Here is a 15,835-nt window from a genome sequence, read left to right on the forward strand (position 1 = left end):
TCTTGAAAATTACACAGTCAATCAACTTGACAATAACATATGTTAAGGGTAGCAATAATTCCCCCTGCTTTCTGAAAGCGGTTAGTCAAGCGCTCTTTCATTATGCTAGAAAAGTGAATTTGTGTGGAAATTTCCTATTTTCTATATGTTGTTCCACACACACGTTATAACTTCTAGTATGTGTAGTCTCCTCATCCAGCGGTTCCAACATCAAAAACTTTAAAGATTCATAAATTTTGCATCAATTGTCCGATTGGGTTCGGGTTTCCTTTCATGGCTATCGCTGAATATCTGTCGCGTGCTGCTGTGCCATTGAAACTGACTGTAATAACAGCAAATGATAATGGTAACACCGGATATGTTTTTTTTTGTAATTTCTTTCATACCATTGACACATTCACAATTATATAAGTAGGCCCTACATCAAAGTCTGACAAAAGGGTAGAATAAAACATACAAACACAAGCACACCCTCACACACACACAGCTATACGTTAACACAACTTCACTTCCATATAGGAACCCGGGGACAACGAACTACCTGTATGTACACTTTGCTTTTTTTTTATTTGTATAAAAGAAACGTCTATGTACAAAATTTAATTTAATGAACATAAAACTACGCAACGTAGAAAAGGGTGTCAAGAGGAAGTTGCGCCCTCAGTTGTCCAGTCATCGTGATTTTTTATTTTTTATTTTTATTTTTTTTTAACGAGAGAAGATGACAGTCAATCTGCCGCTCACTGCGTCCCCGTGCTTGAGTTGCCGTTTTGCGTCCCTCATGACTCGCTGTGTCGAGCTGTACTGCTGGTGGGCAAGAGGAAACTTGCCTGTCGTTCCAGCTACCGGCGTGTTGGAGTGAACGGTTTCACGGGCTGGGAGTGACGAACTCTGAGGACTTCGCTCAGGTAGCTGAAGATTTGTTTAGAAAATGAGAGTTGTGGAGGAGAAGAATGAAAAATGGTATAAAGCAAAGAAGACAAATAGGAACTAATAGGAGAGAATTAAGAAACAGGAGAAGAGAATGTAATCCATATTTAATTATGTGAAGATGAGTCATTGTTGACATGAAGGAAGTTGCAAAACCACGGATTCCACGGCATAGTTTTTGACCTGTTGAAAATGTACTCTCTCTCTATAGAAAAAAAAAAAAATCAACTGTTCATTTTTACTCATTTCGAGTGACCTCAGGGATCACTCGAAGATTTTGGAGTGATCTCTGAGGTCACTCCAAAATGAGTGAAAATGAATATTTTCACTCAAAATTCACTCCAATATCACTCTAAAATCACTCTTTTCTGATATTCACTCCTTAATTCACTCTTTCAAGAGTGATTTTCACGAGATTGTTTTTTGAGAGTATAACGCAAACCATTATACAGTGGACCTTCGTTGTAACGAAATTTTCGGGACCGGCAGGTCTCTTTTGTTATATTGAAATTTCGTTAAAACCGAACAAATGAAAACATACAGCGGATAATGTTGTGGCCAGAATTTTTCCTTCGTTGTGACCGGAATTTCGTTAACACGGCGTTCGTTATGACGGAAGTATCTCATGTAAATGTGTTCGTGTCTTCTGATTGTCATGTCCCCTCAATTCTTTTTATTAAAAAAGTTGTTTATGATTAGGTACTTATGAAAAGAAATCTCTAAAGCTCCCGATGGAAATGAGATTTGTAATAATTTTTTTCTTTTTTTGCAGAGCAGTTTGCGTTGATATTGATAATGAAGACCGAAAATGAAAAAGACGCAAAAAATAGATATGATAGGCCTATGCTTATATGAGTGTGTATGTATGTGTGTTTTGTACACTAAGTAACATCTAGATGATGTCGCCCTGAAGAAGACACATGATTACCGTACGTCGAAAATTCGGTTTTAACAATCATTCCTTTTGGATTTGAAATGCATTCTAGAACCTTCTCTTCCCACTTTTCCCAAATTCTATAATAAGTTATTGGTTCAACAAGCAGACTATTCATCATGGTTTTATACAATGTATATATAAGTATAACACATACACACACACACACACACATACACACACACACACACACACTATCCGTTGGGTATGTATCCAAATTAAAATGTCAAAAAGTAGACACCGAAACAGGCAAACCATCCAAGCGTCAAGCCGATTCACCGCGACACATAAACACAGAAGCACATCACTTTGACTGTCAGTCTGCCTGAAGATCGCCACTGACATTTGTGACCGTGACAGCGTGAAACCGCCTGTAGCGAACAAGACGACAAGGTACAGGTTGGTATACGCCTAATATGTTCTGCTTTAGAGCATCGAACACTTTTCATCAATCCTCAACAAACATACAATTATTCCCGACGGATATACACCCAACGGACATTATGTATGTAGACATGTATATATATATATATATATATATATATATATATATATATATATATATAGTCTAGGTCCAAACATGTTGCGAATTCACGTATTGGCTCCAATTTAACGAAGAATAAACCGGTAATGCAATATTTCGCCAATATAGAGTTTATTGAGCAACTCAAATTTTTGGTGGCTTCCATCCACCTTCTTCAGGAGTCTTCAGGAGTCTTCAGGAGTCATGTCGAGGATTATAAGATATTTAATTGATAACTGTTTCACTACCACTGGTGTTTAGAGAAATTAGTGGGTTATTCTGTCTGACATGTCTGAGATTATGATGAATTAAAGCGAATATTATGCTTTCATGTCTCCATCTTAATAATCAATTTACTCTTACTTTGTATTATTTTCTATAGATGGATTCACACTGTCATCCTAATACTCATTTGTATGATACAATCAATTTCACAATTGTATGTTCAAATCTGTTTAATTTTCAGTGAGACACTTAACTGTTTCTTAACAGGAATTATTATATCGACTTCTTCCTACCGATGATTATTGAATTCTGAGTCATTTAATTGTTTGAGCGCTATTCAACCTATTTTTGTAACTTACGTTTACATGTGTCGATATCACATGAAACAATTTAATTGCTGGAGCGCTCTTTAACTTATTTTTGTAACCTATGGTACGTTGATGAGTACATAGTATGTCGATATCATAACTTGTGTTAATACAAAGTAATTGAACACCATTGGTACGTAATAAGCTTGTCAATGTCCTCCTCCTTATGCGTGGGGTGCCTTGACTACATTGCGTCTACATGGCAACATCAATTGTAAAGGGTACGCACTCTCATAGCAACCAATTCTGTGTATATGAGTGCGCGCTCTTAATGTTCAATTTATGTTTTGACATTGACATTCCGCGTCGAGACTCCTGAAGAAGGTGGATGGAAGCCACCGAAAATTTGAGTTGCTCAATAAACTCTATATTGGCGAAATATTGCATTACCGGTATATTCTTCGTTATATATATATATATATATATATATATATATATATATGAGAGGGAGAAAGTAATAGACCAAGGTAACACCTCCAACTCGGCGAGAATGCTCTTTAAGGTAGTCACTTCCTTCCTATCAGAACCGGCCCGCTGCATCACCCCTTTCTGCTTCTCCTGGAGTTTCCGGAAGGAATGGGGTGCTGGGCGGTGCCCCTTCTTACCCTCTGGCATATCGAAAAAGAATTTCATCGAACATGGAAATTAAGAATGGTTCAGGCATGCAGGGCTGCACACTAACCCATTTTTTCTACTGGTCCGACAGACAGGTGGGACCAGTATGTGCCAAGTTTTTGCCACATTTTACTGTTCAATTCCTGATAAAGTTACTGGTCCGTCACTGATGTTTACTGGTCAGGGATCGTTGGACCAGTGCCAGTGTGCAGCATTGGTTTAGGTAAGTAAGTGTGGGTGACGTCTTTACTTGTTAAAGTTTGATATCATTGATGGCCACAAAAGTAAGAAAAGAGGATTTGTTGAAGATTATAATGTTGTTCTACACTGTGTTAATCTAATCTCTTCATGAACTTGAAGTGATGAAGCACATGTCACAATCACATGTGGTATGCACTCCCCCCCCCCCCCCCAATCTGGAGGTAAAGCAATAGGCTGTTTTAAGTGTAAAATAGTTAATGCACTTGTCATTTCACTTTAATGTTAAAGGTCCTGTTTACCTTTGGGATCAGTGATTTTAAAAATGTTCAAGATAACACTTTTGATGCATATGCGTGGGTTTGTTGTACCACCAAACATCCTAATAAAGTATATACAATTTTTGCAATAAAGCCTAAGATATGAGGAGATATCAGTATTTTTTTCAATAAAACGTAACTGCAGACCGTTTAGTCTGGAAACATTTGTTTATTATAACTATTGTTCACATTTTATATATTCAACGATACTTAACATCGATTTTACTAATTCAAATTTTTACATCGATTAATTCTATCCCTAACTCATATCTTAGAAGCATTTTAAAGCACTAATGCTTGGTTTTTGCTCCATTTGCAAACGGTTAATCATGCCCTTAAGTTATCTCACTGATTTTGGATTCATCTCCTAAAGAATCATTTGTGCTTGATCACCCACACAACAATGTAAGCACTCCCCGGTTTATTTCTTTTTATACTTCAACGTATTTCCTTTCTCAGTTAGTAGTAATCATTCTTGGACAATTACTGCACAAGCTGGATACTCTTGTGGAACATGACATCATAATTGTGTCACAGTACTTGTGAGGTTGTAGGCTGCAAAATAGACGTGCGAATTAAAGGGATGGTATAGTTTTGGTTGAGATGGGGACTCGGGTTTTAAGTTTTCGGAGACTATCAGAGGCCATCGACATAAAGTACCTGTAGAGCATGCAATTTCCTGAGGAACGTCAAGTTTATTTGATGAAAAGCGGTTTTAAGATGGCCGAGATGTCCGAAAACAAATCAAACTAGGTTGGTCCAAACAAAAGGTGGATCCCACCTTTGATTAGGACCACCCTATTTTTGGATATCTCTGCCATTTCAAAACCAATTTTAATCAAAATAACCTTTCAGTTCCTCTTGAAATCGTATGCTCTTCAGTTTTTTTAATCAAATGGTTACTGATTATCTCCAAAAATGAAATAAAACCTAAATTCCCTTCTCAACCAAAATCATTAATTAAAATCAAGCTGAATAGCAGTCTTGTCTTTGGTTCGCCAAGCAAGTACAGTCGACGCTTACCGCCGGCCTTGTCGGCGTCCGTCATCGACTCCTCTGCCTTCCCGTGAGCTAGCAGTCGCACCATGCCCTTTTTGGGGAGCACCGCCTTGGGAACCACCAGCTCGTCACGGCTGGTCGGCTTGTAGCCCCGGGGAATCATCAGAGAGGGTAGGTAACGATGGGAGCTCTGGAGGAGTGATGATGTGGAACATGGACCTAGTGCACATGAACTTTTATTGTCGCTCGTGGATTAATTTACGCACCCGTTTCTGTCAAAAGCGTTACAGCATTTAAAACACGCTTTCCTGCCTTGGTGTTATTATCACCGCCGACAGCCAGCCTGGATAAAACCAAGACAGCACCTTGGGCACGTTGAAATATCTAAAATCTACATGCACAGAAATGATAATCTTATCAAATCAAATCTAAAAAAATGCATGAGCAATTGTAAGACTGCATTTTGGGAAATTATCGCTGAAGCATTTTTACTTGTGAACTGCACGTACTTTACAGCAAATATTCTGGCAAGTTGATGGTGATTTGTAATCTATATTTTTGGGTCAAATTTCGCACTATAATTGCTTCAGGGTATATATGGACAGAAACGGTAGCAACATTTTATGTGTGTCTTACTATTAATTTTAAGCAACGTTACATGCGTGTTCAAAAGTGAGGACTTCATTTATTCACAAACTTTGTCATGTTTTGAGATTGTGTTTGTCTAAAGGCAGTTGAGTCTGAAAGGGCAAACCAGCCAGATAGGGCCGAAGTGAGGCAAACGATTCTTTGTCAGTGTGGCGATACGATGCATTATTACACAATCGTCCCCGTCCAAACACGCACATAACCAGGCGATGGTGATGGGATCAAAGAAAGACCTCCGTTCATAGTCCATGTTTGTAGTAGGTACATGCGTGGAAAAACCACTGATCTTCATAGGAAGTCATGTATTCCTATCCGCACCGCCATCTTACCAGACACACTCTATGGGGATTTGCATGCATTTTCCAATGCAGACTATCACCTTATATAGCTCATGTGATGTCGTGAGCTCCGTAGGAAAATGTGTGGCCAATGTGCATGGTAAGATGGCGACGCGATGGCTTCAGAGCGATTTTGTGCTAGTGTTACATAATTTATAGTACTTTAGCTATGATAAACAGCCAATAAATAAATAAATAAATAAGGCGATCATCCCGTTTTGGTTTATTGCCTGAAGTAAGAGTATAGCTGTAGAAAGAAAGGTAAATACAAGCAACAAAATAATAATGCGTAAACCGAGAAAAAATTATATATTTATAGATACCGGAGAAAATGAACTGATTATTACAACAACAAAAAACCAAAATTGGAAAAACACGTGAACCCAAATTGCACATCACTCAATATACAAAGGCCTAAGTATCAGCCGATGATTTCAAGGCAGCGATTTCCATGGCGTTGCCGAGGTGTCTGGTTGCTGGACATACCTGTACGCTGCTTAGTGACTTTGACTGCGGTGGCATGAGCTTGTGAGTTCCTTGGCGCGGTCGAGATGTGGCGGTTCGGCTGAGGGACGAAACAGATGCCGACAGGAACTTTCTTGATGTGTGGTTTTTTGTTTGTTTTCAACTTGTCTCCCTCTAAAAATTATATCTATAAGATCTACAATTCTGCTGATCTATAATCTTGACAAACATATCGGAAAAAGGAACCACGGGAATAGAACCTGTCATCTACTGCCGTCCGGCATGTCCGGGCAGCGACACTACCACCGGGCTATCCCTATAGTTGCCGACAGTGACACAATGAACTTCGAACAAATACCCAAGCTCCGAATATTCCAACTTTGTTATGTTAATAGTCTCGTGCGTTCAATAACTTTTTTTGTTTTTTTGCTACATTGCTTTCCATCATAAATGCCACTCTTGACCTTGTAATGGGCATACCATTATGATAAAATATATGCATGAAATAGACCAGAGAGAACTGGGAGGTGTTTTTAGTGCTTCGTTGTTGCTTAGTTTATCTAATGTTGGCTCATGTTTCTAAAATATAATTAATGTGTAAAGGGACCAAACTGTCTACCTAACCGCTGGTAAAGTACTTAGCACTGTACTATTTATACTCTTCCTTTTTTAAGTTCCTTTTATGTTTTCCCATACTCCTCTCTTCCTTTTACCATTTTTTTTTTGACTTCGCCAGTCAAAGAATAAAGACATATCTTTTCCATTGTAACAACTTTTAATGATTAAACGAAGCAGTTTATCCTAGACAAAAAATCTCGGGGGTTTTTCCGAGATGAGGAAAGAAGACCCGACTCCAAAATGTCCTTCACACTTTGATGTGTGGCTGGACGAGGCTAGAACGGAGTGTGTTTGTATGAATATGAATTATTATTATAATGATCTCGCCCTTTGAAATCACGTATGCCTTGGTTTAATGAGTCCACACTTGTAGCTCGCCAACTTCGTCGTAAAGCAGAACGAAAATGGCGGAAAACAAGACTTGATTCAGATCGTAAACTGTTCATTGCAGCAAATAAAGATGTATGTCGGGTTATTAATGTCTCTAAAGAGAAAATTTTGAAAGACAAGTTGAGTTCATGCACTGTCAAGGAGGTATATCGCATTATCCACTCACTTTTGAATAAGAAAGCAAGTTATCTCCCCTTGTATGATTCTGCATCCATATTAGCGAATCAATTTTCTTTGTTTTTTGTCGGAAAGATAAGAAAAATTAGAGATGAAGTAGATGCGTGCAACAGAATCACTGTAAACCAGTTTTGTGATACTGTAAACGTAAATATTCCTCTTTTTGAGAATTTTCAGTCGCTTGCACAATCAGATTTATCCAGAATCATTATGTCATCTGCTACTAAATCTTGTCAACTTGATCCCATTCCAACATGGCTCCTGAAAGAGAACCTCAATCATGTATTACCATTGCTTACAAACATAGTCAATCAATCTCTTTCAACAGGTGTTTTTCCCAAAGGAGCACACTCGGCAATAGTAAAACCACTTTTGAAGAGACCCAGCCCGGACCAAAACGAACTTAAGAATTATAGACCAGTGTCAAATTTAACATTTCTAGGTAAACTTATTGAGAAAGCAGTTTGTAAACAGTTAGTTCATCACATTGAGTCTAACAATCTTTTTGATTCTTTTCAATCTGCTTACAGGTCTCGGCACAGTACTGAGTCAGCTTTAGTAAAAGTGAAAAATGATATTATGTTTGCCATTGATTCAAACAAGGTTGTTTTTGCTGTTCTTTTAGATCTGTCAGCCGCATTTGACACGATTGATCATCAAATTTTTCTTTCCCGTTTATATAAACGAACAGGTGTTAGGTCAACAGTTTTGTCCTGGTTTCAGTCATACCTATCGGGATGGTCTTCTCAAGTTGACATTGCCGGTAATTTGTCAAACCCCACTGTGTTAGAGTTTGGACTTCCCCAGGGATCAATAGTAGGACCCATAGGATACTCAATTTATACTCTTCCAGTTGGCGAGATAGCCCAACATTATGATGTTAATTATCATCTTTATGCTGATGATATACAGTTATATATTTCTTATGACCCGAAGACTCCAGGAGCTTCTTTTAATGCCATCACTAAACTTGAAATGTGTATTTTAGATATTAAGAAATGGATGGTTGCATATAAGTTGAAACTGAATGATTCGAAGACTGAGTTTTTTGTAGCAGCTTCAGCCCACAATCTGCGCGGTCTTTCAAACATTCAGCTCAATGTTGGTTGCACACTAATTAGCCCCTCAGAAACAATAAGAAATCTTGGTGTTATTTTTGATCGTCGAATGTCAATGTCTCAACATATTTCTCAAATTTGTAGTACTGTTACGTTTTATTTAAGAAATATTGCTAGGATTAGGAGATTTATTGATCAATCTGCATGTCATAACGCAGTGCGTTCTTTAGTTCTATCCCGTATAGATTATTGTAACGGGCTTCTCTCTTCCATTCCTTCAACTCGACTGGATCGTGTGCAGCGACTTCAAAATTGGGCAGCCCGATTAGTGTTTCAGGTTTCTAGGGACTACCCATCTCAGCCACTTCTGAAGTCGTTGCACTGGCTTCCTTTGAAGCAACGGATAATTTTCAAATTAGTTTTGTTTGTTTATAAAATCCTTAACGATCAAGCTCCGAAATATTTAGACGCCTGTTTGACTTTATATACACCTACTAGAAATTTGAGGTCATCTAGTGATCCGCTTCGTCTTTCATACTCTGTTACTCGCACCTTAGCCGGTGATAGGACATTTACTGTGTCTGCTTCAAAGCACTGGAACAATTTACCACTTACCGTTAGACAGTCTCCATCAGTCAGTGTGTTAAAAAAAGCCTTGAAAACACATCTTTTCAGTAGCAACTAGTTCGTAGCTGTATATATAACATTTATCCGATTATACATACTGTCGTACATGTTTTGAATTGATTGTAAGCGCTTTGGGCCTTGTGGGAAAAGCGCACTATAAATAATAGTAATAATAATAATTATGTATAATATTCAGGGCTCTTGTCAAGACTCCTGAAGAAGGCGTAGAATGCCGAAAATTTGAGTCGAATAAACTCATGTTTTATTGGACAAAAATGCATTACCAGTTTGTTTCTTCATTTCTTCGTGGAGCCAATACGTGAAATCTCAACATGTTTCTATATATATATATGGGTTATTACGTCTCCATCATTTATACGTAAGAAGATGACATCAGGCAACTTACATAATGATAATAATACAGGAACGAGAATGGTACACGTATCATAATTTTTTTTTAATAGAAGTAGTATAGTAGGTAGTAGTGGTAGTAGTAGTAGTATAATTATAGTTTTTGTTGTTGTTAGTGTGGTTAGAGCTGTTGATATTGTTGATATTGTCAGTATACCCCGGGTAATGACTATTGTCTATCGAGACCTATAGAATGAGCTTTTCAGGGGCGGATCCAGGAGTTCCGTAAAGAGGGGGCGCCTTTACAAAATTAAAGGGGGGTGGACCTCTCCCCATTTTTTCTTTTCATTCCTTTTGTTTTTACCAAAAATAAAGGGGAGGGGGCGCCCGGTGCGCTCCCCTTGGATCCGCCACTGAATTTTCCACTGACCAAAATGACGACTTGCTTAGATCCTGTTACAGTGAAGGGCTGGGCCGAGCCCGGCCTTTACTCGGCGTAAACGCAAACTGGGGCAAATGCGATACCAAATTGCGACCGGCGCGCTCACTATGATAGCCTACGACAAAATAATACAAGGTTTGAATGAAAAGCCCGGGCCGAGCCCGGCACTGTAAACGAACAAGATTATGGGGCCGAGTACCGCAATGAGGCCGGGCTCGGCCCGGCCCTGCACTGTAAACGGGGTCTTAGAAGAGCAGTAACTGCTGACTGTAAGCGGTCTTACCTCAAGGAAGCTGCCGTGTGGGACCGAACGCTTCAGATTGAGCGGGATGTCTTCCTCAACCTGCATTTATATACCAATGATTCGAGAAGATGGGAGCATGTCATTCCAGTTGCTGTCTTTTACTTTGTAATCATTCTCACAGAGGAGACCACGTGATCAGTGGCGTTTTATATCATATTGTTATGAGATCATAATTGGATGGGACAGTCTTGAATCCAGCCGCATTGAACGTTTTCCACGAGAGAGAGCGAGAGAGAGAGAGAGAGAGAGAGAGATGAATATTACTGTGTATTTGAATTCAAATACAGAATTTAAAACAGGGCTGCTCATCTTAATTAGTAAAATGTTAACTTGCCCGGACCAGACCCAAGACGGATTCAAGATGATTTGCTTTATTAAATCTTAAACGAAAGAGGGCGTGTTACTCACAAGAGATAAACAGAGGGAAGAAAGAAAAAGAGAAGATCAATCAGAGGGCAAAGTTATCTTAAATTTTTGATGTAATGATTTATATGATAACCATTACAAGAATTCGGAATGTTGTTTTTCAAATCCTAAAATGAAAATGGACGATTTCCCTATTGTAGATACGACATTAAAAAAATAACTTACTTCAGCTGCTGCAGCAGCGGCTTCTGATGCTTCAGTAAAGAAAGACAGGACCATGTTGCGATGGCAACAGGCTTACCCGTCCTCCTCCCATGGCGAGCTCACACTCCTCCCGCAGCTTCCATCCCTCTGTTAACATGGCATGCTCTGTCATCTAAGGAAGCAATTGATGCGTCATAGAAAGCATGTTTTACAGCAGAGTCTATTTCAAGCATCCAAGAGGACTCAATGTATGGTGATTCAACGAATGAAGAAAAAAAAATAATAGAACACATTTGTTTGTTTTTTCATTACGACTGATTTATATCATTGCCCTACATACATCGACATGAGTGCTATATGCGCTGAATTGATCAGTGTTTTATTAGAAGTCATGACAAAACAAATCATAGGCATATGTGAAGGATTCGGAGCTATGACCTCCTGCACACAAGGAACAGGACTGTGTCTTATCCCCTAGACCAGCGACCTTCTGCCGACAGTCAGAGCTGGTTCTAATTCTTATAGCATGCAGCGGGTACTGCGTAATTATTCAAATTCATGAAATTCTTGCGCCAATTTTTTAATCACTTTTTTGAAGTTTTCAGAAATTTGGACAAGGGTGTCAGTAGTTGTGAATGTTTACAGTTTTGGCTAGATCCTTTCATGTGCCCTTTCGATGGAACTAAATACTAGACTCCACGTGATGTCATAAAAGTACAACAATGTAAAGGAAATAAAAAGAAAACGTAGTGCAAAAAGTCCCACGACACGTAAGTTTTAATGCCTTCTGAACGAGGAAATCAAATGAAATTTACGTTCAAAAGAAAATTACATTCTGTGGGATTCGCCTGACACGGGCACGGAACAAGGAACATGTTTTTCCGATCTTAGAATAGGGAGTTTTCGCAAGCACGACGCAGTCGGTATTTGAGCGTGCCGTGTGCAAAATTTCCTTCTGCGCATGATCAAGTCCGAGAAACGTCCCGTCCTGGGGGAAATGAGTACGGTATTCGGCCAAAATAGCGTTCGGTCCCGATGCAGCTGGGCAGGAGTGAGCCAGCTAGCCAACCAGCCAATCAGCGATCTTGTCCCCACGCCTCCGTCCTAACAGGAAAGCGAAACTGCTTAGATGTGGGGTCGGGAGTCCGAGTACGAGGACTGTCACAGCTGATTGCTTCCGCGTATTCTCGGTCTTCCCGTCGTGTAGCGAAAACTCCCTAATTCCTTACGGATGCACGCGGCGTCATCACCTGCTGATCTACGGTGCTTTTGAAGAAGTCGCAGATTCCCCGTAGTACGTCACAAGCATGTTGGCCAATAAGATCTACCTCCATGTTCCATCGTTCGTTTGACGTCAGAAAGCTCCGCCCACTACCCAGCTCAGCCACTAACCGGCGCTGAGCCTCCTCGTCTGCGCGCAGAAGATATTCCGCCACCGCAGGCGCTGAAAGTTGCCCCCTATCCGTCCCTGCGCATACATAGCAAATACGGATAAGAGAGCGTGTCTCTGGGGGTTGTTTCATCAATTTAGTCAGCGCTGACAAGTTGTCAGTCTCTGACAATTTCAGCAAAATCCTTGGTTTTGATTGGTTGAGACGCTCTTGTCGCTGACTGTTGCTATGGTGATTGTCAGAGACAGACAACTTGTCAGCGCTGACTACTTTGATGAAACGGTACCCTGATCTCTCTCTTGATTTTATCCTGTAGTCTTCGAAGAGTATAACATTAGCAGTTGACATGCCTTTCTTTGTATTTGCCATGGCAACCAAAATATCCGTTTTTCAAACCAAGAGCATGTGTCTTTAGGCCTATCAATCCTTGGCCTGTTATGAAACTCAAAACACACACACATGAAAGCTCCTAACTTACGTTCCTATTGTCACAAAAATCCTGACAATCTTAAGCTATTTAGTACACTGTACCGGGTGATTTTGGTATAAGATGCATTTTCCATAAGGAAACAGCCCGATTATTAATAATGATCAAGTCTTCAATAAACGGCTTTAGATTTTTTTTTTTTTGCTCGATATTGCAGGTTACCGTAGATGCTATCGGATCATGATATATGCTTCAACTCCTGGTATTGACGTAATCATAGGTGTGATTTCTCCAATTATTATGTTGTTTTGTTCGTTTGTTTGTTTGTGTTGTTTTATTTGTCTTGTTTTCCAATCCTCACCCAATGTGCTATCCCCTAAGCGCTCTCTACCGTCCTCTAAAGCACCCACAGACATGGTTGGATGTGACGGAACGACCCTGCATAATCCGTGTGGCAAAACGACAATTAATTCATATTTTTACGACACTAGATAGACTGAAAACAGCATTCATTACACTTTACAAACAACAACAATGATAACAATTCTTTAATAAGACTGATCTGCTGTATGCGCTTATCAATAAGAAAATAGTAAAATGATTTAAAACAAATCTTTAAGAAATGAATAAATTTGAGGATTCTTTTGGGAATTTGTAGCGTGTCGTTGAAACGGGATTAGTCAGATGCTATACAGGAATGTCGTATTTCAAAAACAATGTTTTACAGACAAGGGATAGTTTAACGTTTTGAATTCTGCTAAAATTCGATTTATGTTTATTTTCAGCGAATGCAAAACACACACACACACACACACACACACACATTATGTTGTGTTCCTATTCCGTCTTCAGCTATACACTGTGAAAGGCCATGATAATCTTAGCTTTATCTTAATCTGGTTTTGTGAACTTCTTGTTTCCAAACCCACCTTCTGCCCTAGGAATATGGCGCGAAAGACGACCTGGTGACGAAATGGGACGCTTGGTTATTCTAGGGCATTAGTTCATAGCGCCCTCTACGGATGACAGGAGCTGCTTTTTTTTTTGCAGTTCCCTGCTCTTTTTCTTCTGAGTCAAGATGGCCAATCATCTGTTGGATTGAACATTGAAGTGACGTAATAAATACAACGTCATGATATTTGTTTGAATAATGTTGACGTGGATCTGGCTGAAGTCATTGGCTGAGAACTGATAATGTGACAAGGCATCTTCACTGCGTCCCCCTCATCCACCCCCCCCCCCAAAAAAAGGTATGTGTATATAATATACATAGAACAAAAAGCGAAAGTAGTCACTGGTTGAGACTACGGTAATCAAGTCTTTGACCCCCTATTCTTATTGCATTTGTAATTTCTATATCTTCGCGCTTGTACCCATTTGATTTTGGACAGTATCACATTAACTGATTATTCTGTTTTAAGGAAAGGCAAAGCGTGTGCCTGTAACACAATAATAATTATTAAGCATAATACTCTGAATCAAATGCAGCCATGATCTTCTTTTTCTGTTCTCAAATCAATTCCAATTTCAAGCCGAGTGGGCTCAAATGAAGATTGATAATTTTGTGCAAAACTAAAACAACTACACGTTGTATTTCAGTTTTATCACTTATTTAACTGTAACTTCCACCAACCATTACCTGTTCTCGTAGACATAACGATATTATAAAATCATGTGAATTGTTTAGTGCACTTGAAGGCAGGGTCTACCAGTAATGGTGTATGACCAATGTGCGGAGTAAAGGGTGTGTTGCTCACTCTTTCGATTCGTATTTTCAATTGAAATAAACATCTAACTTGATATCATGATGATGATATCATTTTTTTTTCATAGTATTTCAGTAGGAGCTGCCTATAATACGACCTTCGTTTTTTTATTTCAAAGAATTGTCGGCTCGTCAATCCACCATCATTAAAGTGATTCGAGGTTTATGAGGACAAGACTTTATCACACATAAACCCTATTGATGAGAAGAACCTAGGTCAATAAGAAAGGATACTCAAACACTAATAATTGTTTTGGCTCATGATTTTTGTTTTCATTGTTTATTTGATTTTTCTTCGGTTAGTTTTCTTTTTCATTTTATGAAAACATGATGAGCATGTAGAAGCGTAAGGCAGAAATAATCTCAATAAAATAAGTTTTTTTTTCTTTTGAGGAAAATCAAGTTATACATGAAGAGTTTGTTTGCAAAAACCGATTAGTCCATTTTTGAAGATTTTGAAATACGGTCTCTGTCATAAAGTAAAAAATGATACCTTTTAAATGATATATTGGTCACTACATATAAAGGTACCCTTTTGAAGTTCTGGTCAAAAGAAGCAAAAATTTTCTTATTATTCTTTCTATTTTTCTTGACCTTTAATAGCAAATATCTCCATTTGACAAATATGGACTTATCGGTTTTTGCAAACAAATTCTTCACATTCAAACAAATTAGAAAAAAATAATTACAAAATGAAGTAAATGAATGCTTGAATTTTCTCTTCATTACAAACATGTTTTATGCGAGAGGGGCGGTCACAAACATTCATGATTTTTTCATGAGATATGACACGTCCTTACTCCTGGCAGTAAATACTCGTGTAATTGTTATCGAAGATTTTAACACGCGTGCATGAAGGTGTGTGTGTGTGGGGGGGGGGGGGGTCACGGATAACCTGCTTTGATTAATGACAAAAATATATGCTTAAAGGGACCATGGATCAAAATAATAGGCCCAACGTTTCTGTTACCTATACTATATTTTAATGTATTTCTTTTTGATTATTCATTAAACATAAACCCTATACAATGTACGGTGTGTGTGAGTGTGAGTGTGTGTGTGTTTATGTACATTTATAATAATGAATGACATTAGGCGTTTTCACATCAGCCCGATAAAAATCCAAGCTCGAAATATTTTCCGCGATTGCGA

General features: G+C 38.8%; 1 protein-coding gene across 1 annotated transcript; it reads right to left on the reverse strand.

The window, feature by feature from the left end:
• Positions 1-708: 708 nt before the first annotated feature.
• LOC139737169 (uncharacterized) lies at positions 709-5,447 on the reverse strand. The gene is made up of 3 exons (XM_071647847.1): positions 5,137-5,447; positions 3,455-3,588; positions 709-912 (listed from the first exon to the last, which is right to left on the reverse strand). Exons 1-3 carry the CDS (start codon positions 5,273-5,275, stop codon positions 709-711), a joined length of 477 nt encoding a protein of 158 aa, XP_071503948.1. The 5' UTR covers positions 5,276-5,447.
• Between the last annotated feature and the right edge of the window lie 10,388 nt (positions 5,448-15,835).

This window comes from Diadema antillarum, unplaced genomic scaffold (assembly GCF_040938485.1).
Source record: "Diadema antillarum isolate AM-2024a unplaced genomic scaffold, OU_Dant_1.0 seq00000684_RagTag, whole genome shotgun sequence".
In the NCBI taxonomy this organism is placed as follows: domain Eukaryota; kingdom Metazoa; phylum Echinodermata; class Echinoidea; order Diadematoida; family Diadematidae; genus Diadema; species Diadema antillarum.